Source organism: Pteropus medius, unplaced genomic scaffold (genome assembly GCF_902729225.1).
Source record: "Pteropus medius unplaced genomic scaffold, Ma_sr-lr_union100, whole genome shotgun sequence".
In the NCBI taxonomy this organism is placed as follows: Eukaryota; Metazoa; Chordata; class Mammalia; order Chiroptera; family Pteropodidae; genus Pteropus; species Pteropus medius.
The window spans coordinates 2266612-2291535 of NW_024342466.1; the positions used below are offsets into that span (position 1 = coordinate 2266612).

General features: G+C 54.9%; 1 protein-coding gene across 1 annotated transcript in view; it reads right to left on the reverse strand.

Moving 5' to 3' along the window:
- Window positions 1-8135: 8135 nt before the first annotated feature.
- Window positions 8136-24924, reverse strand: part of COL6A3 (collagen type VI alpha 3 chain) — a 75472-nt gene continuing 58683 nt past the window's right edge. Inside the window, exons 39-46 of the mRNA XM_039861550.1 lie at window positions 23866-23962; window positions 22580-23275; window positions 21133-21235; window positions 18635-19038; window positions 17141-17404; window positions 16056-16154; window positions 9463-9627; window positions 8136-8807 (exon numbers count right to left, since the gene is read on the reverse strand). Of these exons, the coding sequence (XP_039717484.1) occupies window positions 8767-8807; window positions 9463-9627; window positions 16056-16154; window positions 17141-17404; window positions 18635-19038; window positions 21133-21235; window positions 22580-23275; window positions 23866-23962 (1869 nt within the window). The 3' untranslated portion in view covers window positions 8136-8766. The remainder of the gene's footprint in view (window positions 8808-9462; window positions 9628-16055; window positions 16155-17140; window positions 17405-18634; window positions 19039-21132; window positions 21236-22579; window positions 23276-23865; window positions 23963-24924) is intronic.

Genomic DNA, 24924 nt, shown 5'->3' on the forward strand with positions numbered 1-24924 from the left:
CGTCGTCTGCTCCGCCTTCTGCTGGGGTCACAGACAGTGACCCAGAGGTCAAGGCGGGGTCCGATTTCAGCCAGAGCGTCAACGTTTTGCACAGCTGTACACAGCAGACAGGACACAGCAACAGTGTATTTTGACTCAGTGCCTCTAAAGCAGAGATGGCACACAAGTGGCCCCAGGGCCAGGTTTTCCTAGGGGACATTTATCGGCATCAGTATATTAAAATCTTCAAACATGGGTGCCTGGAAGATGGACATTTCGCCCTACGGGCCTCAAGCCCCAGCAGTAACCCCCCGGCCTTACTCATCCCCGAAATCGACGCTGCCTTTGAGATGCCATCTGTGCCTCCAGCTAAACCAAGCATCCCGCACGAGCTCCAAGTAGACACAAGGGGCCGAGACCATGGGTGGCCTCTGAGACGTGGCCACAGTGGCTCCTCTGGCTGCTAAAGCCACCTCCTCGGCACTGTCCTATTCTACCCCTTTAGACACCGGTAGTGAGAAAGGTGGGGACACCCGGGCCCAGGAGCCTAAGAAGGCATGAGCCGCAGCGTCGGGGCCAGTCCAAGAGGGAGTGGCCTGGGGGGCGCCATGCAGGTAGAGCCGTCTCTGAAAACCAAAGGTTGATTCGGAGCAGGGTTTGAGTAGCAACTTCTGCCAAACAAGGGAACGACAGTGAGACAGGCAGACAGTCCCTACATTCCCGCAGGCGATGGAGTCGGGCTGCCCCGCAGTCCATTGAACTGCACCCTGCTATTTTTAGCCCCCTCCCTGCCACGCTGGCAGATGCTCTCCCTGAACGGCAGGCGATGGGTTCCATGTGTGCGATCTGGAATGTGGCAGCCGAAACGCCACCAGAGGCCCGGGCTGCTTCCTTAAAAGGCAGGAGAAAGTCCAGGCGGTTGGCCACGGGGCTGAGAGCATGGACCTCAGGCAGGGGGCGCGGCTCCATCCCAGAGTTCTTGGGGGACACACGAACTAACAGGACCCAGCGTAGGAGCATCCTTGACGGGAAAATGGGTTTTCATCTCGAAAATCAAATAAGGACGAGGAGGATTTGAGTCGACGGATGTGCAGCCTGGCTTCTGAGGAAAGGCCATCCCGTGTGACTCACGGAGCTGTGTGTATGAATCTTCTGCTGACATTTACGGATCAAAGCTGTCTGGCTACTCGGTTAGAGCTCGAGGCTCAGCAGAGCCAGCCCTCAGCTCCAGCCTTTCCCAGGGCAGTCGTGGAGAAGGAAGCAGCTTTCTGAATGTATTCTAAGATAGTAGACTATAGAATAGAACAGAACAGAATAGAACAGAAGAGAAGAGAAGAGAAGAGAAGAGAAGAGAAGAGAAGAGAAGAGAAGAGAAGAGAAAGAATAGAATAGAATAGAATAGAATAGAATAGAATAGAATAGAATACAATACAATACAATACAATACAATACAATACAATACAATACAATACAATACAATACAATACAATACAATACAATAGAATACAATAGAATACAATAGGGCAGAATAGGTTAAGTTCTGAAAACGGACAGGAACCGGGGAGCTGAGTAGCCATAGCCGCGGCTGAAACTCGCACAGCAGACGAGTCACAGGCCCTGTGGCCGTCTCTGGGGCCCTGGACCACTGGACACCGGTGGTCCTGTGCCACACTCTTTGCTGAGCCCATCTGATGGAGCGCTGGGCGTGCTGTGGGCTTAGGGGAAGAGCTCGGGACATCTGCTCGGCCAACGATCTCTTCTCTCCCCGCGGGTAGCGAGGAGCGTCGCATCCGCGATGCACAGCCCCTCCAGACAGCCCCGTCCACCAACTCGATCTCATGTGTCCACTTCGGTTCCTCTAGGCTCATGTCTGAACGGGCAGGAAGTACATGCTGTTCCTGGCCACTCCTCAGCCCGCCTCCGAGTCCGCCTGTGGCCACAGAGGGTGGTTCCAGACAGCCGACAGGTGCCTGCCTCAAGGTCTGCATCTCTGAGCCTCTAGACCTGAGGATGTCCCCTAGCAACAGGGAGGCGGGAAGCCTGGAAGTGCGGGGGGCCAAACACCCCCATGACAAACCCGATCTAAAGAGGTGCGGGTCGGGGGGCAAGCACACAGCGTCCTCATCCCCATCACGCTCCCCGGCTCCTCGGCGGCCCCCAGCGGGACGGGCATCCACGGCCTCCGGCAGCATTCCTCCGTCGAGCTCCCCATCGCCCTCCTTGACCAAGCTCCGTGCACTCCTTCCCGAATAAACGAACTGAGACTGAAACTTGGTCAGGGTTCGCTCTTCGGGGACCCCCAAGGAAGACTGGGGCGTGAATGGCCAGCCGACTCCGTGAACCGGAGCGCCCATCAAACGCGACGGCCCGAGCAGCGTCTCAGACCGGAGCCTCAGACCCAAGCTGGCCTCTCCCGAGTCTGCCAGCGTCTCCGCTGTCTTCACGTCCAGCGTCTCTCGGGAGGCGCGCGCGGGGGTGGGCACCTCAGCGTCCCTCCCGAATGCAGACACGCCCGGCCACTTCCCCGCGAGGGTGCCCAGGGCACAGGAACGGAAACACTTTGCAAAAGGACCCTGGGCCTGCTCCCGCACCGAGCCTCAGGACCTCTGAAGGACGGTCCAGCCCTAGGGTCACGATTCCAAATGGACGGGGAGGCCCCTGGGACCCGATGGCACCAAGGACCCCTCACTGCCCACACTTCAGCTCCAAGCAAAGGCCAGAGGCACGGGCGGCATCGACCTCGGACCAGGGAACCAGAAGGGGCGGCCTCGGGCAGCCCCGCACAGAGCCTGGGGGCCGGGCACCCCGGCAGCCCCAGCTTCTCTGGAGCCAGGCCCAGGTGGGGGAACTCGGAGAGCTTGGCTCCTACTGAAAAACAGCCAGATCCGGCTGGAAACCTGACAGCCAGGGCAATTTGGCAGGGACATGCGAACTATTCCCTAAAAGTGAATCCCCGTGGGGAGAAGCAGTTTAAAACTGACCTTCAGGGTTCAGGATACTGGCTTCCTACACACACGCTGGCGCCCAGGCTCGCTTTACAATCCCGGGGAAAGTTGTACAGAGCCGGGGGGAGGGGAGTGGAAGGCGCTTATGGTGACAGATCCAGCAAAGATGTTGATGAAAAGCCTGAAATGTGCTAATAGTTGAGTTTAAACAGATGTCCCCATGACTCGGTCCCAAGCAAGTGGCCTTCTCACAGCCCTAAGCATGAGCCAGGATGTCCAGCTCCTCCAAGTCCTTCCCAGCAGAGCGGCTCCAAATATTGGAAAAGAAATGGGAAAACTGGGAGGGACAGAAGGGGGCGGGCAGCGACTCTGTCCCCGAGAGCAGAGAAGCTCTGGGGTGCGGGGCGGGGGGGGCGTGCTCTGCGCACCTCACATCTGACTCCCAGGGGAGAGTCCGAAGCCCCTGGGGAACGGTGCCCACGGTCCAGCAGGCGCCCGTGCGTCGCGGGAGCTCTGGGAGAGTTTGGTCACATGACTCGCTCACACACGGCCTCCACACGGAGGGACCACTCCGACCCTGTTTCATCATCTATAAAACTAGGATAACGGCCTTGACCTGACAGCACTGCCTGCAACCGTGCGCGAAGCACCCAGGGCAGTGCCCGGCACGCCACTGCCACCGCATAAAGGTGCATCGCGCTAACGAAGGTCGCGCCAGCTCAGCGCCTGGCCCCGGCATGACGTTCTCGCTCACGAAATCCAAAACGTGTTCTTTATTGGCGAGCCCCTTCTGCACCAGCCGGGCTGTGAGCGCCCCGAGGCTGCCCCAGATGACGGGGGACCCTGGGGCCAGGGTTCCGGGGAGGACGCGGGGTCCCTGGCGCCTGGCCGAGGCCAGGTCTTGGAAAGACGTCCACGTGTTTCCAGGACGGTGGTGCTCGGGCCGCACTTCGCTGATTGCAAAGTCGGGACGGGTGACCCGTCACGGGGTTCGGGGTTCGCTTTAGTCTCTTCGTGGGAAGGGATGTGGGAAGCTGAACAGAACACAAAAGCGGTATCAGTTCGTACATATTTTGGATCAAAATGGACCCAGAACCCAAATTCATTTCTTCTGCTGGGGGTGGCTGTGGTGTTCGCCGCTGTCCCTTCTCCCCTAAAATTCCCGCCACGGCCTCATCTCCCGTGTCCTCACCTCGCTGCGCCGGCTCCTCGTCCACACGTGGCAGCCAGAGGACCCGGTCAGACTCACGGAGGACCACGTGAGCCTCTGGGCCATGGCGTGCTGGCCCGGGCCCCCGGCGGCCCCCCGGCCGCGGCCTTCCTGGGTGTCCCCCCACATCCAAGGCAAGGCACGCTCCTTGCTCTCGGGGCCCCGTCTGCCCAGAATCCGCTCCCCAGCTGTCTCCTGGGCGGACCGCCCCCACCATCTGCACATTTTCCAGAGTCGCCTTCCCCACGAGAAGGGCAGCTGTCCCGCCCGCGCCGCCGGCCCCGGGCCTCGCCCTCCCCGCCGCCATCGTCCTCGCCCCGAGCGGCTCGGCATCTCGCGTCTTCGGCACACTTCTGGCACATCGTCTCCGCCGTGAGGATGTGACCCCCTCGTGACAGGGATCCAGTCCTGTTTATTCACTAATTTAACCCAAAGGCCCAGGGCGACACATACGATGCACTCAGCATCTGTCGAGTGAATCGCCATCACCAACCATCTCTACTGAACAGAGCAGAATGAATGACATGGACGTGGACGTGGACGTGGATCTTCGTGTGGATCTGCAGATCTGGGGCGGCGGAAGCCATCGATACTTCTCCGCTCCATTTGGTAACTAATATTGGGGTAAAAAGCAACTGTCTGGGGCCTAGTCAGAGCACCGCGCCCAGGGGCAGGCCTGACTGCTGTGCAGATGGGGGGATTTGAGGCAGTTGATGGTGGGGGGCGGGGACTTTGGGGCCGAGACAGCCTGTTCTCAGTCATCGTCTGAAGTTGAAGCGAGGGAAGCGTGATGGGCTTTGCCCTATGCCCCTCAAGGAGCCTTCAGTGAGACGCCCATTGGCCACTAACGTATGGCAAAGGCAGATTTGCGCACACTATCACGGTGACTTGTGTTGCCCGTTTGTTTTCTAGGAGGGCTGGGGGCCCAAGGGGGAAGGTCAGCGTTTGGCCCCTTGCTGGGGGGCCGGGGCCCGAAGCTCATTAAGTTCCTGCACAAAGCTGGCATTGGGTGCCAGGTGGGCCCCGGGTCCCCAGAGGCGCTCCGCACGGACCCTGGCTCAGAGCACCCCGCACTGAGCACAGCGAGCGAACCAGGGGAGGAGGCCCCAGCGGCCTCTCCAGGGCAGCTCAGCACCGTGAGGGGCCACGCTCTTCTCACGCCCCCGGGGGAAGGGAGGAAATGCCCTCGTGGCAGCAGATCGGGGCCTTGACGACATCTTCCTCGAAGACGAAGCCCTCGGAGAAGCACTCGGTGCCGGGGCAGTGGCATCGCCCCTCCCCTCCACCACCAAGAGGGGCCAGGGGACAGCTCTCAGCACATGGGCCCGCCCGCCGGCCCGCAGGAGCTTGATGGCTTGGCGGAAACAGGAGGCCTGTGGATTTGGCAAGGTCACATGTGTTTCCTGTGGATCCAGTGACCCAAGAAGATGGCTGGACTTGAGTCGACTTAGTTACACTGTACCCCAAGGGGGTGGTCTCCTGGATAAAGACGCCCCAGCACCAAGAGCCTATGACGAGCACGACTCCACAGGGGGCTGTGAGAGGTAGGACGAGGCTCACAGAAGCCAGATGGCCCGAGCTAGTCTCTGCGGACTCTGCCAGAGAACCAGCCTGTGCCCCGAGAGTCGGCACGGGGGGGCCCATCGCAGAAGGGAGCTGGGGCGGGGCAGGACAACGGGGGGCAGCTCCAGCTTCACCCGGGACCCACGAGGGCACTCTGACGCAGAAGCAGCAGGCTCAGGAGATGAAAGACACGTGGCAGGGGACGAGCCGCGGGCTTCCCAGCTCGAGCCCCGCCCAGCGCCGTCAGTCCAGCCCGTGCTGGGCTCACAGCGGAAGGACTTGGAATGATAGTTAGGATTCAAGGTTTAAAATGAACAGGACCCAGCCTGAGATCCACTAGGACGCTCTGGATAACCAAAGTGACGGGGAGGTGACAGAATCCAGCCGGAAGGTCCTCACCAGAGCTGTTAGCGGTGGGTCAACATAACAGTTGGGAGCGGGTCTTAGAAAGGCAAAAACTGCCAAACCTGGCTATACACACACACACACACACGCTTTTTTTACCTGCGTGCAGCACTTTACACACCGCACACCTCACTGCACCGCACACACTCACACACACACTGCCTTTTACACACGCTGGCGGCGCTCTGGCCCCAGCACCTCAGAATGCGACTCTGCTTGGGAACAGGGTCCTTGCAGATGTGACTGGTTAAGTCGAGGTCACACCGGAGCAGGGTGGCTCCGATCCAAGGTCACTGGTGCCCTCATAAGAAGACGACCATGTGAAGACAGGGGCAGAGACTGGAGTCACGTGACTGGAAGCCAGCGTTGAAAGGTGGGAGCAGGGAACGCGGGAGGTAATAGAGGCGGGGGAGGGCAGCCAGGAAGGAGCCCGACAGACCTCAGGGGCGCGGCCCTGCCGACACCTCGATCTTGGACTTCCAGCCTCCAGAACTGTGAGAGAATTAAGCACTGTCGTTTTAAGTGGCCGGTTTGTGACACTTGGTCATGGTGGCCCCAGCATACAGGTGCAGACCATTTCCTGGTTTAGGAGCCACCCACTGCACTAGTGACGCCCCCCATAGACGTCACCTGCTCCAATGCGAACTTGGCTCGCACGCACACAGCCTGAGGGGACGCGCACGGTGTGTTCTTGGGCGAGGGGGACCTTGGGATGGCTGTCACTAAGAAAGTCACAGAATCTACATTCCCACCAGATTCAATATCCGCTCGAAGGGAGCTTAGAACCATCACGAAGCGCTCGTAGGTCCACTGGGCTGGACTCGTGCAAAAAAGGGGAGTCTTCAAGATTAGGGGGGCGTGCCCTAAAAAACAGAGTCGGTCCAGGCCCCCTGACTGCGACAGCCTCTGAGGAGTCCCCAGAGCTTTGCGGTTCCCTTGAAGCTGCCCTGATGTTCAGCCAGGTGCTTCGGTCCCAATGAGGTGCCGGTAAACGAATCCCCAGCGTCACGCGCTGTGAAGTCCTCAGTCTCCCCGTTCCCCGGCTTCCTGCAAGTCCCCGCAGAGGCCTGCTCTGCCGCGCCACCCTCCCATGGCCCCTGTGGGTCACAGCTCCGACCCCCCCAATCAACTGGGCACCGGTCAGTCGCTGCGCGGGCACGCTCACTTTGAGTGCATCGCGAGAATGTCAAAGGCCGGACAGAAACCACAGGAAATGGTCTTTGAGACCATCCAGTGTCCCCCCTTTATCCCCAGGCTCTACACCCACTCTCTCCTCTCTCCCCTCTCAGTGGACCAACCAAGGATTCATCCCCGATTCACGTAAGACAGCCCCGCCCACTCCTGGGGACCTGGTAGCTCCCCCGGAAGCACCTGCCAAACTGGCTTCCTTCCCAAGTGGAATCAGGGGCCACCTGCACATGTGTGTTGGTTTCTCGTGTCCTCTCCGACACCAGGAGAAATAAAAGAAAAAAAGACTTTATGTTTTGTCTTTGAGATTCCAGAAAAAGGCTGGGGAGCCGTGGGCCGGCAGCTCGACACCTCTCGGCCTCCGTGGGGTGGGAACAAACGGAACCCCAGGAGCCGGTCCTTTCGAAGAAGCAGAGAAGGAGGACAAGGCCCTGGGACCCGACGAGGGGTTCGAGGGTAGGTGGGGGCCAGCCTCGTTCTTAAGACCACGAAGTCTCGGGGCCGCTGAGAATGGTGACCAGTGTGGCCGGCCACGGGCCACTGGATCAGGAGCGGGCTGTATGCCCTGGTCCCCACACACGGTGTGACGGAGCACTCTGCCCCTCCCCCCCCCACCGGACACAAAGGGCGGGGCCCAGGACCCTCGGCCTGGACTGGGCCCAGTTCCCCTGGGGTGATTCTGACAGCAGGTGCTATGGAAACAAGACAGCCAATGACACCAAACCCGAGACACTTTCAGCACACTTTATTAAAAAGTTTCTTTGTATAAATTTCCTAAAAATTTTAAAATTAAATTAAACCCCCCAAGACCCCAAAAAAAAAAAAAAAAAACCACACAACGGTAGCGGAATGCCAAAAATGTTCTCTGTTACGATTTCTTTTCATTCTGGTGTAAAATTGGTCCCACAACAGTGCGCAGAGATTAAGAGACTTTGCTTCCTTCTAACGAGATCGTTTGTCAGAGGCTTTAGGAAGAGGAAATTCTCTTGAAATCTAAGCCAGGATGTCGGGAGAAGAATGGGAGACTCAGACACGCGCGTGCGTGCCGTTCGCGGGCTTTCTGTCTAGTGCGTAATTAGGAGGGGACGCGGTGAACCAAGCAAAAGTATATAGAGAAGCCGTGACGTCTGGGGTTATTTTCTAGACTTTACGTTTGTCCGAAACAGGCATAACGTGAAACTCCAGAGGGAATCTGAGTTTATAGAAATGTTCACATAAACACCAGCAGTGGATAACTATTACACAACTTTCGAAGTATACGATATAACTGCCTGGAGACAAAGGGCGTTGGGTCCACAGACACATTAGCACCATATGGGTAAGTCATGCGCAGAACGATTCGTCCCAGGTTCGAGTGTAAATCAAAGCATGAAATGGTACAGTGCCGGGAATCTACACCCAGAGCTTCTAGGAAGACGACTTGCAAATGGCTGACTCCTTCTTCTCCGAGAGGTATGTGTCCCCGGCCAGCCACGCTTAGGTCCCAATCGCAGCGATGACGCCGGGGTTGACCAGCACTGAGCGTTGACGGCAGGGGCGGGCAGGGAGGGAAGAGGAGAGGGAAAAGCCACGTTAGTGAGTTGAAAGGACACTGTGCTTCTCACGGCGAGGACCCCGTGGCCTCTGGCTTTCTCCCTTTTCCGCTGCAAACCTTTATCGGTTCCCTGGGCACAGGCCCAGGGCCCTGTGAAGCTGTTCTCATCTTATTACCAAGTGAGTTGCCCAACGTGACGGAGGCACTGCATGGTCCAGAATCAACATTATCGTTTAGAGGCAGCAAAATGATTTAAAGACGAACACGTGGCGCTGTGTACCTTCGGTGTTATCTATGGTCATTCCTTATTATTTCTCTAATGATAACGTTTGTTAGGATATTTTATGAATAATAGAAACTTTAGTAATATTTCCAAATAGTGAAGGGTACGACTTGGCTGTGTGTTTCTTCATTGGTAAAAATACAAGTATACCTGCGTGCTTACAGGAAATAATAATCATCCAGAAAATTAATCTCATGTGCTTTATCTGAATATCGTCCTTATCTGAAGATTCAATTTATCTTCTTATTCATAGGCATCATAATCATTCACATATCTTTAAAAGGTGCATCATGCATTGGCCTGGAACTCTCATGCGATCTGCAAACTCTACAAACACCAAAGAACGGTCACTTACCATGAGCGCAAACCTTTTCACAGTCTTTCTGTGAATTAAATCTGTTTTCATTCCCGCCGCATCCTCCGTACCAGAACCTCGCACAGCTCTTCGTGTCTGAATCGTAGTACCACTTCAGAATGAATTTCCTGCAAGTCCCTTCATCTTTGGGCAGCTTACATATATCTTTATTAACGAGACGAGAAAACAACACGAATTAGAAGTCACTCTGCAACCAGCGTAAGGAGCCGACGCTCTAACCACAACGTCGTTGGAGAAAGATGAGAAAATACTTTCGAGAAGGAAAATCACCCTCGACCTTCCCCGAGCCTCAGCTTCAAAAGGACACGATAACCACCTACAGCTCCGTGAACAACAGATAACGGTCGTAGCGATGAAAGGACTTGATGAGCTGCACGCGGGGTCCCAAACGTCAGCTCTTGTTATCGGATAATTCGAGGTGAAATGAACTGTGTTTCCCTTTTCCAGTCACCGGGCCATTTACTCTCCATTTCTTCTCATGTTAAATCCCCAGGAAATAAACTGAATTTTAAAACTTTGGAGCTTTCTTCTTATTGGCAAAGTAGCAATTAAGTCTCTATAGTCAGAGTATAGTTCAAAAATAAGGCTGTGCATTTCATTGCGAGCCAGCTGGGTGGAAAGTAAATGTCAAATGGAAAAGAAAAAAACTCGTGTGTGCGTGTGTGTGTGTGCGCGCGTGCGCGTGTGCGTGTGTGTTAGTCCAGTGCCTTTGTGACCGGCCAAATGAAACAAGTAAGTGAAAAGAAGTGCTAACACTGATGTAAAATTCACAACGGCAAGAACTTCCCATAGCGAAGCTGTTTTGAAGACAGAGAAGCATTCTTTTTCCCATTAAGGAAGTTTACGTTTCAAATGCACGTATCTGACGGAATCCAGCTGCAAAGTAAAAGCCACGCTCTCCACCACGCCTGCAAGGAAATGTTTACAGCTCACTCACAGTGACACTTCTGTTTACGGGCTTTTCTGGCAAACTCCAGATCGTGCTGGGAAAAAGAAGCATTAATGTCAACCGTTATCTGAAAGGTTGAAAAACGTAACGTTCTCTCGACAAAACTCCCCGGAGCGTTGGCCACGACGTGTTTACGTGAGCAGCTAACATGCCTGAGCCGCCCGGCGCTCCCCACGCGGGCGGAAAGCTCCACGGGCCTTACGCCCAGTGCGTGAGCTGCCCACGGCCACAGGGGTGGCCCGCGCGTGCCGTGCTGATCGACAGGAAGACAGAAAAGGAAAAGCTGAACAGAACCAAGGCTTAGGTCTGAGTAATGGCCCAGGACTGGTCTAGAACATTCCCTGGTGACTTGGGGGAGCTGTCATCGGTGGCTCCAGACCCAATCAGGGGCCCAGAGAGCCAGCTGTGCTACCAAGAGCCTTTGAAGACCCAGCGAAGCCTGACAAAGTGATGACAGTTCTCAAAAACCACTCATACCTCTCAAATGTGCCAACAATGGAAGGAAACGCCTGACTTTCAAGGAATGCCATGCAGGGGACTGAGCAGGGCGAGACCACGCGGCCACCCCAACGTGCCCTCGGCCACCTGTGAGACCACAAGCTGGTCCCAGAGCCTCTCGCTCAGAGCGTCGCCGAATGGCTCGTGTTTGTTGCACTCCATCTGTGCTGAGCGCACTCAGTCTGGCCATCTGTGTTTAAACCGTCCCCCTCCCACTCCCCCGTCCTCTGCCAAAGCAGACACGACTGTCTCCCCAGACCCGAGGACACCCGCCTGGAGGCAGCCCTGGCCCCGGCGCTGCTCCCCGACCCCCTGGCTTCTCCGGCGTCCTGAGATTTTCACCTCGTCTCTCCGGCACTAAACTGTTGCTCTTGCATTATTCCAGCGAGAGCCACACTGAGACCCCGTGTGGCTTCCCGCTGGAATCAAAGGACACTATCGCAGTGGACTCGCAGATATCCCAGAAACCAGGAGAAATGCATTCACGAGACCCTCACACGCTCCGCAAGGACAGACACCTGAGAACCGTTTTTCAAGTCTGAAAATGGGAGGTTCTGCATTGGGAAGAAGCCCTGGAGACAATCTCCACCGCCCTGATTCCGGAGACGTGCGCAGGCGGAGTCACCTGAGCTGTGTCTTCGGCTCGGACATTTTCCAAAGCTGCGAGTCACCATCGCTTCCTCGAGCAAAGCGGGAGGGGGGAGGAGAGAAGGTTTATGCTGCAACTGGAAGCAGGTTTCTCCTCGGGTTAATGGATTCACAAACAAAAAGAAAGTTCCACGGCCCTCGGACCCCGCACTGTTGACGGGTAGCACCGCTTCCAACCTCGGAAGCACGTACGATTTCACCTGAATGGAAAGAAGACTTCCCCGCACCTGCATTTTGAGCAGCGATAGGCTCGATGTGCACCGGAGAGCCTTCCGGTGCCTTCTCAATGGACTCGTGGTTAAGTTTGGGCCCTTCAGTCCTTCAGATCTTGACCAATAGACTTTTTCGTTTGTTTTCATTTTTATACTTGACGATGAAAAATACCAAATGTTCTTTGAGGGCATAACCCAAATATGGCAACTGACAAGACACATTCTCACGCGGCGATAAACACACAGCCCGGAATGGCTGCTTCTCTTTAAGCAACCGGAGAAGGTGTTCGCAGCTACTCGGTTGACCTCCGTGTGGGGGGTGGTTAGTCCTTTCTCCCGCTATTGACTTAAAGTCACATACTTTCCCTATTACATCATTCTGCGCTGGCCAATGCTCTGTGTTTATAGTGTAACACGGCCAACCAAACGCTGAGTTTCGTCAGATCTAAGTAAGACAGAAGACTGTCAATAAACCATGACACGTCACCAGTCACAAGTCACGTTTCTATTTCAGAAGTGTTATAAAGGGAAAATTGTCCAACTTAGAATCAATAAAGTAAGTAAAATGTTAAACTTGTCTCCATCAGAGCTATGTAATCGACCCAGCTATGCCTGCTCAGATGACACGTGGTCATGCCTACAGATCGTTAATTTCTAGAATAAGCGAAAAAAGCGTGTTACACATTCTGTTAGTTATTTCGGCATTCTTTTGCATTGGAATTTTTCTTCGATATGTATGGATAAGCAATAATTCTAGATTCACTTTGTAATATTGCAAAAATGCAAATCTTCTGGGTCAGATTATTTTTATTATCGTCTAGAAACTTCAGTCTTAGCTTTCATAGCAATATGCATAGAAAATATCTATCCGGGGCTTCTTTAGCCAAAAATGAAAAGGAGGAGGAGAGAAACGGTGACAAAAACCTAAAACTATATACACTCGAAAAACCAGCAGTGAGCAAACGTGCGGCAGAGGTGCCCCAATGCGTCTGCTTGCCGCGAACTGCCACTTACAGGGCCAGGCCTTAGTACCACACCCTGCACTCCACCCCGACAGGGCCAGGCCTTCCTGGGGGACAAAGGGTCCCCTCACTAGACCGTCCTCTCCTTATGTGTCACATAAAGAAGTGCCTGAGAAAGAAGTATTATTGCACGTGAATTTCCAAATGGGTGAACGTTAAATCTGTCCGTGAAAACGCAGGTGTTAAAACTGCTCGCTCTTCGTTCCCTTCCTTAGGTGACATGGACTGGAGCGTTTGGTCCACAAGGTCCTGCACAGGCTCAAACCCCAAGCACCACGTCTCCTAAATCAAAGTGCTAAACGAGGACAAAATGCAGTTCCTCAAAATGGAGCCGTGACCCAGTGCGCGTCCCACTCGTGGAGATTAAAAAAAAGCAGGGAGACGCAGCCCGCGCTCGGCGCTGAGGAAGGGCCCCATCTCCGTAAAAAACGCGCCGCGTGTCCAGCCGATCGTGCCGCGGAAAATACGAGGAACTCAAGTGCCCTCGCGCTCATGCGGGAAAGCTCCTTGGAAAGCTTCGTGTGCCTGAATTGCCTAAGAAATAAGTCTTTGGAGAAATAACACCTACTGTGGTGATTGACATTCAGATACAGAATATACATGCAACTGCCGAGTAAGAAGTTACCGTGTTTTTCAAAAGTTATTTAATAAAATGATAAATTGTCAATTCCTTTTCTATCTGCAAAAAAAAAATATGAATATCGTTGAAATGTGTTTACCCCTGGGAAAATTTTCTAAGATGACTTAATTCTAGGGGGGGGCAGGGGAGAGGCGGGAGGGAGGGAGGGGAGACGACAAGCTTTCATCTCCTGATTCTGTTTTCCCATCTTGAATTGTAAACATTTTAAGGTAAATATCCAATTAATTCAATTCCAAAAGAGCTCTCAGAAACGGCGCGGGTGCGAGTGCAGAGACCATTTGCTGAGCGACCGCGTATCAGGCACCTTCTGGGCGAAGCGCTGTTCCGTCACGGTGCAGCTCAACGGCCAGGGCCTTGTTCTTCAGAAAAACAAGTAATTCACGTCTCACACGGACCTGAATCCGCATGTGAAATGGGGAAGAACGTCCAAGTTCCGGGGCTGAGGGTTACGTGCTCCTCAGAGCGAACGGGAAAGACTGAGAAAAACTCCTCGCCTCCTTGAAAGACACGCAAGCCCCGATGTCAGAAGCTCCTGCCTCTCTATCGCGTGGGGAGAGGGGACCAGTAAAGGTCTGGATAGAAAATGCCTCCTACTTCTGAATGTGTGAGTCAGTCTCAAAAAAAAAAACGGAAACAACAACAACAACAAAAAACACCCAGCCCGGCCAGATCCTTGTTTAAAGATTGGGTTGTTTATACTAACTAAACACTGTTTATATAGACTTGTCCTTTCTGGACCACACATAAGAGGACCAAACACGTCCCAGATCTCACTGTGTAGTTCACGTCCAGCCATTGTCTCTCCATGAAGCACTGTGTCTGCTAGAAGCTTCGCATCTCGCACACGCTGCAAGGGGTAAGTTTTCCAGTGAGTGGAAAACTGTACCCGGACCACGGTGACTTTGAAGTCAGAATTCCATCTGTCCCGACCCACGTCTTTGGGAAGTCCCACGAGTTCTTTGTGGGTTCTCTCTGAGCTTAAGCAAGGTGTCGGGGAAGCGAAGGGAGGGGATTCAGAGAGGGAGCGGGAGCCGGTCAGGCAGTGCAGGGCACCCAACACAGGACAAAGCCTTCTCCACGGTCCCCTGAGGCAGGACTCAGGAAGCTACTTATGAGCAGAAGTCGGAAAGGCCGAGACTTCGGCTTCTTCCCCATCCCACACCTCACCCCACAGCGACAATTCTACTCTTTTTTGTTGTTGTTGTTTGAGTTGAAAATTATAACCTTAGAAACTTTTATAAAATATTTTATACAATAAAGCTTAATTACCCAATCTACCACGAATTCCTGAATCATTCCCATAAATCTGTATCAAGAGGATAGAGTTTCTTGTTTTTCTGTCAATCTTTCCGTTAGAAAAGATAGAGTTCGAAAAACACATGGCTATCTCTAACACAGACCAATTCCTAAACTTGTTTCCAAAAGCAAACTATTTTAAACATTTTTTAGTTCTATAAGTAGTTCGCTTATTTATTATCCTTATTATACATCTATGTGCATAATCGTTGCACAATTTCTGCATTGACTCAGTTACCTTATTTCTCGCAATTCCTGATACGTGTCAGTATGGGTTGGGCCGTATTAAGGGATGAAGATAGGTGATAGACAGAGATAGATATAGAGATAGATGTAGATAGATAGATGATAGATAGATATAGATGATAGATAGATGATAGATAGCTAGATAGATGATAGCTAGCTAGATAGGTAGGTAGGTAGATAGATAGATAGATAGATAGATAGATAGATAGATAGACAGACATATGTAGATAATGGATGGATGGATGGATGGATATATAGATACATAGATAGATACATAGATATAGATGATAGATGATAGCTAGCTAGAAGATTGGTAGATGATAGATAGATAGATAGATAGATAGATAGATAGATAATAGATAGATAACAGAAAGAGAGAGAGAGATGATGGATGGATGGACGGACGGACGGATGGACATATGACAGACACAGGACAGACACATGACAGACACATGACAGATACATGACATGGTTCCTCATGGGAGGGTGGACGACCTAAGGCTATGCTGAGTGAGGGGTCACAGCCCCCACGGAGCCCCACAGCCCAGGAGGAGAGCAAGTGACCGCTGTTGGTCCCAGAAATGCATCCAGAGTCCCTGAGGAAACCTAAAACGCGTGCTCGCTGGCTCAGGCGCACGGGGAGCGGCATGGTGGGCCGAGCCCAGAGCACGCTTCGGGAACCAGAACCAGAACGTCCACCCTGCCCCCGCCCCAGGCACTTCTGGGTCCTCGCCTTGCGTGAGCTCCAGTCTGGGTTGTCTGTGTCCTCTAAGCAGGTTGTATTAGATGAGTCACTGAGCGGGGTGAAGCATCGCAGACCCCAAGCCCGTCTGGCCCCAGGACAAAGCAGAAGAAAGGTGACCACTGACACATGAATTCCTGGCCACAGCCCCCAAAGCGACCCCCGTCCAATTTTCTCCAAGAGCCTGGGGACAGGCGAGGGAAGTAGCCACTTAGGGCTCGGAATGTGCAGAATGACTGGCTCGAGGCTTGGCAGGCCTCACGGTGTTGGGAAAAACGCTCCTGGAGCTGCTAATAGACCAGATGTTCTCACGACTCACCCGCTTCGCTCCCGGCCAACGGCTCTGTGTTCACCATGAGGTTGATGGTCGAACTAGAAGCTGGCTTCGCTGGTTGTGGGGCTGGAGGCTGAGTTTTCTCTATAAATGAAAAATGCGTGCAACAGGTCAGTTACTCAGAAAACCGAAGGGCTCGGGGATCCGTAAGGGCGGCGGCAAGCTGGATTCGGGCTCAGACACGCGTGGGCCGAGACGCAGCGGCCCACTGTTTGCAAGCCCGCTTCGTCCCAACCAGCGACCAGAGGAAGTCCCTGAACTTAGCACAGACTCGCCCATTCCCCACGGAGCCGCTTCTGTGTCCGGCTGTGAAAACAGCCCTGGGCTGAAGGGTCGTGGGTCGCTCATCTCCACAGATTACATGGTGACCGGTGGGGATCCCTGTCCGGGGCAGAGGCCCTTGATCTGAACAGCACTGGTCCGGAGAGAAAAGGATGTGAGCCTCTCCGCCCCACCCAGAAGTGGGGGGCCAGAAGAAAGTGGGGGACCCAGAAGAACTTAGAAATGGGGGGGAGGCATGAGTCATGAAGAGAGACTGGGAAAGCACACGAGGCAGGAAGAGCACTCAGCAGCAGAGGACGGCAGGGGACAGAGCCCCGCACAGCGGGACCGGGGTGGGCGGAGTCCGATGTCCCTTCTGCGGAGGCCGTGGACACCCCGTGGCCCCCACGGCTGAGACTGTGGGCTCCCCAATTACTCCCAAAGGAGCCAGCGGCCCTCAGTGACATCTTCTGCTCCTGGAAACGTGGGTGTGGGGCACGGTCGACCCCAGCCGGTTACACGGGCAGATCCTTCCCCAAGACGAAGGCGCTGCACTCAGCCAAATGGACTTGGTTTCCTCCACAGAGGGCCCAGGACCCCAAAAGCAGGGCGACAGTTCATGGGGAACCCCGTGCTCCTTCTGTTCCTTCATGATGACATTGGAAGCAACCAAAATGCCTAGGACCTTGACCTAGCTTCACGATCCCTCCAGAACAGAGCAGCTGGAGAAGGACCGTTCCCTCCTCGCCCTGCCGATGTGCCGCGTGCAGACCGGGTGCCGACCTGCCTGAAGCCGACCGCGTACTCACTTGTGCTGAAACTTCCTTGGTAGGTGGCCCTGACCTGGGACCTCAGGTGGCAGACCACCGCCACGTGGTAGGTGTGCCCGGCACGCAGGCCCCGGGCGACATGCTCCGTGGCCGTGAGGTTCAGCTTCAGCACCGGGGACCGATCGTGGGCCGAGGTGACGGTGAGGTCGTAGGAATAAGGAGCGGGCGGCTCTGGCCTCTCCCAGCGGAGTCGGGCACTGGTCTCCGTGGTCTCGGACACCTGCACCTCTCGGGAGGCCTTAACTGGAAGACACGGCAAAGCAGAGGGGGGACGCAAAAATAAAACCCCGAGTGACCGAAACACACGGGCGAGGGATGACACCTGAAAGGCACGAAGCAGCGGACAGCGGGTGGGACATCGAGGTGGCGGGACCGAAGCTCTTGCTCAAGTTTCTCGGGGTTACGGTTTCGTAAGCCACCGACGCCTGCGAACGTGACATTCGCAGTGACTCAAAATCACGTGGCTCGTCAGCAACGGGCCTGGCTCCCTCTCCTTCCTGCCGAGAAGCTCTCTCGTTACGGAGATGCTCTGAAATGACGCGGCCCCGCGCACTAATGCGGGGAAGTGCGCTCCACGGGATTTCGAGCCACGAGACCTTCGGGCCTGGCGCGAAAGCCCTTCCTCCCCGGTCATAGAGGCGGGCAAAGCCCAAGAGCATCTTCGCGAGCACGGACCTTCTGCCCTGACCTTCCTGTACAGCCTGCGACACTGCAGTCTCTTCTCACATCTCTTCCGGGGAACAAATGAGATAGCGACCTCTGGGCCCCCTCAGGCCCCCCACCGTCATGTCCCGCCCCCGCCCCGGGCAGTGCACACAGGCCATCCCCATCTGCGGGGGGCGCTGCCCACCCGGCTCCGCTAACACCCGACACCGCCCCGGCACGCAGCATAGGGCCTCTCTCCTGTGGGCATGCGCTTCACGCAGGACAAGGTCTGCAATGACAAAGCTCCTCCCAGAACCTCTGGAGTCGCGTCCCAAAGGGGGCGGGTCTGGCACAGCCACCCAAGCACAGCCGCTGCCACTTCGCTGCCCAACGGCAGAGAGCAGGCTTTTCTCTCCCTGTCACTCCGCACACGGGCTCTAAAACCCTACCCCCACTTAGAACCCGCCCCTTTCGCTTAGGACCACCTGATGTCCAGGAGAGAAGGGGCAGGCCCGCCTGCCGACATCCCAGAGGGAACAGGCAGCTCTCGGCCTCACCCCAAGGCGGGGTGTGGGGCTCGAGGCAGAGCGCAGGAGGAGCCAGAGGGAGACCCATTTGGAGGGAGAGAAAGATGCCTTTCCAACGCGGGGGGAAAGGTTGCGTTCCGACAGTTCTACGCCCTGATCGGCACCTTTTACAATATGCTCTAGATGTTCGAATCCCAGTCCAATGACTCTACGTCATTGCTTTGTAAACAGGCAAGGGACATGCCCCGGACACAGTAAGTGAGGATGTCACCGTCGGCAGCCCTAACCATGGCTCTCTTACCCGCGGGTTTAGCAGTGACCGGCTTGGGGGCCGCTGGTCTGGCCGCCTGGGGCTTGGGGGTCTCGGGCTTTGCAGCCACTGATTTGGCAGCGATGGGGGGTCTTGCAGCTACTGGCTTTGCTGCTGCCACAGGCTTCGCTGCCACCGGCCTCGCAGCCACCGCAGGTCTGACCGTGGCCGTCTTGGGGGCCTCAGTCTTGGCAGCCACGGGTTTGGCAGCCACAGGCCTCGTGGCAGCTGCCTTCACAGGAGCTGGCTTCGCGGGGGCTGGCCTTGAGGCTGGCAGGTTCACCGTAGTCACCGGTTTGGTTCCTGTGGTGGTCACTGGTTCCGTGGTGGCCACTGACTTTGTTGTGGTCACTGGTTTGGATGTAGGACTTGAAGTAACATTATTTGGAACGTTTCTGTTAAAACACATTAAACATTGCTTCAGCCCATACGGATCGTCGCCTGCTGCCTGCAACACAGACAACCCAGGGACTATGCGAAACTTGTTGTCTTATCCAGATGCAGGCAACAGTTTCAGGTATTAATATCATAAATCTACTAAATTCCTTCTTCAGGGGATTCGTGCCGAAGAAAAGAGAGCGAACGGCGTATAAAATAATAGAATCCTTAGCAACAAAGCCACATTGTGGCATAAATACGTCTGACACCTAGTTTTCCATTCACGAAATAAGAGCAGGGATAAAGAAACGACGATCAATATCGGAATAGTCATTCTTGTTAACAGCCACGATATTTGGACAATCTTCTGATTAGGAAAGTTGATCTATTTGACCATGTACACCAAAAATTAGCTAACATCAATTAATAGCTACTCTCGTTATCAGAAATTGTCCACTCAACAAAGCAGTGTGCTTCGGTGGAAAATTGCGAAATCTGAGCATCCTTCCGCTTCTGGGACTCGCTGCGCATTGTTTGAAGTTGATGTGTGTGTGTGTGTGTGTGTGTGTGTGTGTGTGTGTGTGTGGTTGTTTTTGCTACTCCCTTCTGACTCAGTATGAATCCCTGAAGAGAACACTGACCTAACGGAACACGATGGCGCAGACGCAACCTTTGCTCATTTCTTGCCCTGAGACGAACATTCGTTATTTTAGAGATATACTGTGCCATCGGTCACAGGCAGCGTATTTTCAAGTTGATAGCATAAAACTTGAAATAGTTGGTGTGCTCATTCTGTTTTCCTAAAGATGAGGTTGAGCCAGCTTCAAGGAATGTTCGAGAGGAATTATGAAAATAATGAAAGCCAAGGACAAGAGAACCCGTGTCGCGAGGTCGGCAGGCCTAGCATCGAAGCGCCGGCAAGGGGCCCAGGCCACGCTGGCGCTGAGTCCCGACGCGCGAGGCTGAGAGCTACGGCGTCCCCTCTGGGGACAGAGGCGAGAGCTGAAGGCCTTGGGGGCTGACAGAGACCGGGCCGCCGTCTCTCCCTGCCTGGAGCTCAGCCAGGGGGAAACCAGGTGTCTGGTTTCCAAGGATGATTCGAACCCACAGCTCACCTGGTGCACTGGGCAGAACCCCACATTCCCCAGTGCATGACGCACTGGGCGCTTCTCTCGAGCGGCACCAGCTGCTGGCACATGGCCTGCACTCAGTGCCCGTCACCTGGCCACGGTGCTCTCCTGCCTGGTCCTGGAGCTGGCACCAGCAATGGAGCCGGACCGAAGGACACTGAGTGTGTGCCAGGCGGCCAGGGGCACCGTCCCCGCCTCGTCCGTCTCTCAGGTAGAGCGAGCACATCGCCTCTTAACCGCTGCCACCACTACCTGCGCCCCGACAGCACTGACTGTTTAAGATTTGCGGTCCATTTTTTGCTTGGCGCTTCCAATCCTTCCTGATGAAATCATTTCACACGGGAGATGGTAGACTGTTTGGACCTAGGGCCCCCCTGGCCCACCCTCTCTGTACCCTTGCCCTTCCCAGTGTGAGGTGACAGGTCCTCCCCCAAGTCGTCCACACTCTTGACTCTAGCTGGGCTGACATTGGACATGCCTGGCCAGTAGAAACAGCAGCGCCCATTCTAGCCTAGGCCTCAAGAGGCCCTGCACACTCCCGCCTTCTCTCAGGGAGGCCTGTCCCGCCACCTGTGGACGAACGCGGGCTTGCCACAGGAGAATGAGAGACCAGGTGGGGCAGAGACCAGCCACCTGCCGAGACCACCCTAGACCACCAGTCCACAGCTGACGAGCAGCTGGCCACAGGCACGGATGTGAGCCCAGGAGCGGCCAGTAGAACCACCCAGCTGAGCCCAAGCAAAAATTGCTAACCCAGGGAGATGCAAATTAAACGAACAGTTATTTTAAGCCACTAAGTTTGGGGTTGCTTGTTTTGCAGCAAAAGCTGACAGGGACAACAGATTCTTTGAAAAGAACGTCCCACATGACCTTCTGGAAGTCATGATTTCTGGATGTCGGTGTCCTCGCCCCATAAAGGTAGACGGTGAGGGACCTCTGCCTCCCCTCCACACCTGTGAGACGAGTATTATAACCACTCACACTTGTTTGTGACCAAATTTCACAAGACTCTTTGTCGGTTGGTCCCCTTGGAACCAGTCACACTGTTTCTTGATATCTGGGGACAAGTAAAAAGCATTTTCACCTAGAGAGAAACAGAAAAAAAAAATTTGAAGTGCATATGAATCACTTGCAACTTAAAATTAATCTGCGAATGAGTTAAGTGGGTCACATAGTAGGTAGTCCATAAATATTTGTTGAATTAATTCTTCCAGACAAGCTAAGTCCAGTGACTTTAAACACTAAGTATAACAGTATTTGATCCATAAAATATTTGAAGCCAATGTCTTCTACTTGGCAACATTGGGGTAATTCGGTTGAACTTAACATTCACTCGATGTGTGTGTTTGGGGGAGGGGGGAGGGCAGACAGGATGAGAAGGAAAATCAAGCACAGAGTTTGACAAGTTCCAAGCTCTGGAACATCAAATTATAACCAAGTTGCTTTTATGACTTTCTCAGTGCGGTGCTTGACAAAAGCTGTTTTCAATCTCCTGAAGGCAGGGACAGTGGCCCCTGGGTGAACCTGCAGGCTTAGCTCTACTTCACATATTTTCCCTAAAACTTTTGCGAACACCGTTTTCACGGACCTCTCCTTTCTTTTGAATAATAAACTCTCTGTGAGCAAACGTTCACCCTGTTCCTTATCCCCATCCTCCGCCAGGCAGCTTCCTGTGACAGCTTTGGCCGCACCATGTGGGGGGCTCTAGGAACCTCAACGGTGAACAACACAGCCTCTCAAGGACCGTGCAGTCCACTGCGACCACAGGCCCACACGCGAATGGCCGCCGGGCCGTGTGAAGATGGGGTGAATGCAGCCTCCAGCTTAATCATGGGCCTGGGGCATGGGGAGCACCCCCGGTGGGCGGGGCAGCTGGAGGTGAGTTTTGAAGAGGAACGTGGATTTGCTGCTGAAGCAGAGGCGGCCAGCATCGTGAGTGGGGAGCCACGCCGGCAAAAACCCAGAGGTCTCCGAGCGGGGGCTGGTGGCTACGCCCGGACCGAGGCAGAGACTTCTGGAAGCTGCCCGGTGCCCCCGCAGGACACGCTTCTCTGTGATGTGCCAGCGTCATATGTCATGCACCATAGTGTGCCCTCAACCCGCCCCCCACCCAGACTGACACCTCTCAGGGGCACGGTGCCTACGGCCGGCGGGGCCCGGTCACGTTTGGCCGAGCGAACGAGGGACCATGGGCGGGGTGTCCGTCTGTGTGTTCACTGCCGACTTAGCTGCAAGGGGTGGCGGGGACTCGGCCAGTGTTGGGAGCATTTGCTGAGCGAATGAACGAGTGGGTGGCAGCACACGAGACATCTTCTCCGGCAGCTCGAAGCCTTCCCACTTCACTCCCCTGCCCCCTGCGCCTGCAATTTCACCTCCCCGCCCCGCCGACAGTTCGGTGTCGCTAGCACACAGTGGGTCAGGTTGTGACTTACTGTCGACGGCAGCAGCCTCCCAAAGCGCATCAGCGGCTCCTCGTTGAGGTCGGCCGGCCGGTCCACGAGCTTGAAGAATACGTCGTGGGGCTCGCTGGCGAAGCTGTACACGTCCTCGACGTTGACCTTGCCGCCGATGCCCAGAACCACGAAGAAGTAGCCCCTGCACTTGGCCTGCAGGATGGCTCTCCGGGCCTCCTCCAGCCGCGGCTCCTGCACCTCGCCCGTCAGCATCAGGACCACGATCTTCAGGTCCCGGGGGTTGGGCGCGCTTTCGAAGACCTTTTCTATGGTGTACTCGATGGCGCTGCCCAAGGACCTGGTCCCCTGCAGCTGTGTCATCCGGCTGCCCAGGAAGTCCAGCAGCTTCTCCTTGGAGCCGTAGTCGGTCAGGGACAGCTCCACCCTCGCGGGCAACACGATGCTGTTGCCGGGGGACGCGTAGGGCGCGTGCTGTACGACCGCCACTCTGGTCAAGTGCTGGGAGGCCCCGGGGTCGGGGCTCATGTCCAGCTGTCTGACCAGGTACCCGATGTACTTCTTCATCTCGTTGAACTGGAACAGAGTGGTGGACTCGGAGCTATCTAAGACGAAGGCCATGTCGACATCCATGTCGCTGCCCGCCGCACGCCTGTCCCGGAAGGAAGGCCTCCAGCTGCCGAAGCCGCAGGACGGGTCGATGTTGCAGATGTCTGGAAAGAAGCAGGGCGGGGGGGGCGTTTCCCCCGCAGCAAGATGCACCGCGTCATCTGCTGGGAGCCCGGGGCGACAAGAGCTGCCACAGACTCGGGAAGCCCGTCCGTGCCTTGCTGACGTGACTGTGGTCAGCGTCTGTTTTCACCAGCGAACACTAAATGAACCAGCAGCCCGAGCTCTCCCTACTGTGCTGTGACATCAGCATTAGACAAGGACGGAGGGAGGGGGGGAGGGGAGAGAAGGGAAGAAACCACCTTACTTTTTTGACCACTCTCTGAAGAACTATGTTCTAGAAAGTCCCAAAGCCAGATCATTGAAATCCAGACTCCGAGGTCAAAAATGTGAGCAGAGCCCACATTATCCTTTATGACCTAAAAAACTAATCTCTATCAAAGAGAAGCTCCGTGTGGGGAGTTTCACCTTAACTGTGGAACCTGCTTCTGCGATGTTGACGCTGGGGACCGCGGGCCTCACGACCCTCCAAGCCCTACACGCAGAGGGCACCTTTCCCTTCCAACGTCCCTCCACGGAGCGTGCGATCTGCAGTGGCAGCTGGACGGAGGTGGCTGGAGGAGGAGCACCTTACCCAAGCAAACGTGACAGGTCAGCACGGTCTTCAGGAAGTCGTCGAGGTCCCTCCTGGCGGGCAGGACGAGCGCGTGCCCCACGGCTGTGTTATTGATCTGGTTCAAACGAAAGGCAACGCTGAGTGCCAGTGCTCAAGATAAGGGGCTCCTCGAAAACACAGCTGGGGGATAAATCAGCGTCACGCCAGCAAAACAAACTTCCCAGGAGATCGGTATCATCTTGCTTTTTTGCGTTAAGGGGAGGCACTGAGTCTTATGGGAAAATAAAGGTTTGCTTCTGATGAGATGAGCGGGGAGTTCAAACCCCACTCCTGTGCTTCTTGCTGGACCCGAAGCGAAATTATTTAACCTCTGCGGGGTTCGGTTCCCTCGGCTGTAAATGGGGATCATGGTAAATTCGCAAGGGCGTTATCTGGAGGATTGAATTAGATAATATGTGCAAAGTGCCTGGTGTAGCCTCCAGCAAACAGCGGTGGCTTAAATAACCGTTATTTCCAGCAGCAAGTGTTAGCGCCATCTCTCTCCCGCTCTCCCAGGTGTACGAAGGGATTCGATGAAAAAGCACATAATGAAATCATTTCTGGACGATTCCAGATGCCCTGCCCATCACGGCACCTGGCACGCCATTGCGAATCATTCATTTAGTGAATAAATTTAATTAATGGATGAGTAACATTTCAAACTTGTTGAAACCACGTTAAGAAACACATGTGCTTCTAGGTCACTCAGCCTGCAAGAGTTGGAGGGGGGGGTATGCAAATGGGCCCCTTTTAAGAGCGCACAGCCGGCCAGTGGCTCAAGCCCAGGGCTCTCTGCTCCTCTGCCCTGCGGTTTGGCAGAAAACCCCTGAGATGGCAGCGGTGGCCCGCCGTCCCACTGACGTCAGCGGCGGGAAAGCCACAGAATGTCCAGTTTGGGAGGCAGGACGTCAGCCGGCATCGCCCCTCGCCACGCCCCCTGCAGCTGAGACATCTAAGACCAGAGAGGTTACGCGACACGCCCGTGGCCCTTCCAGAGACGCAAAGCCAGGAGGCGGGCGGGCTGCACCTGGAGCTCGG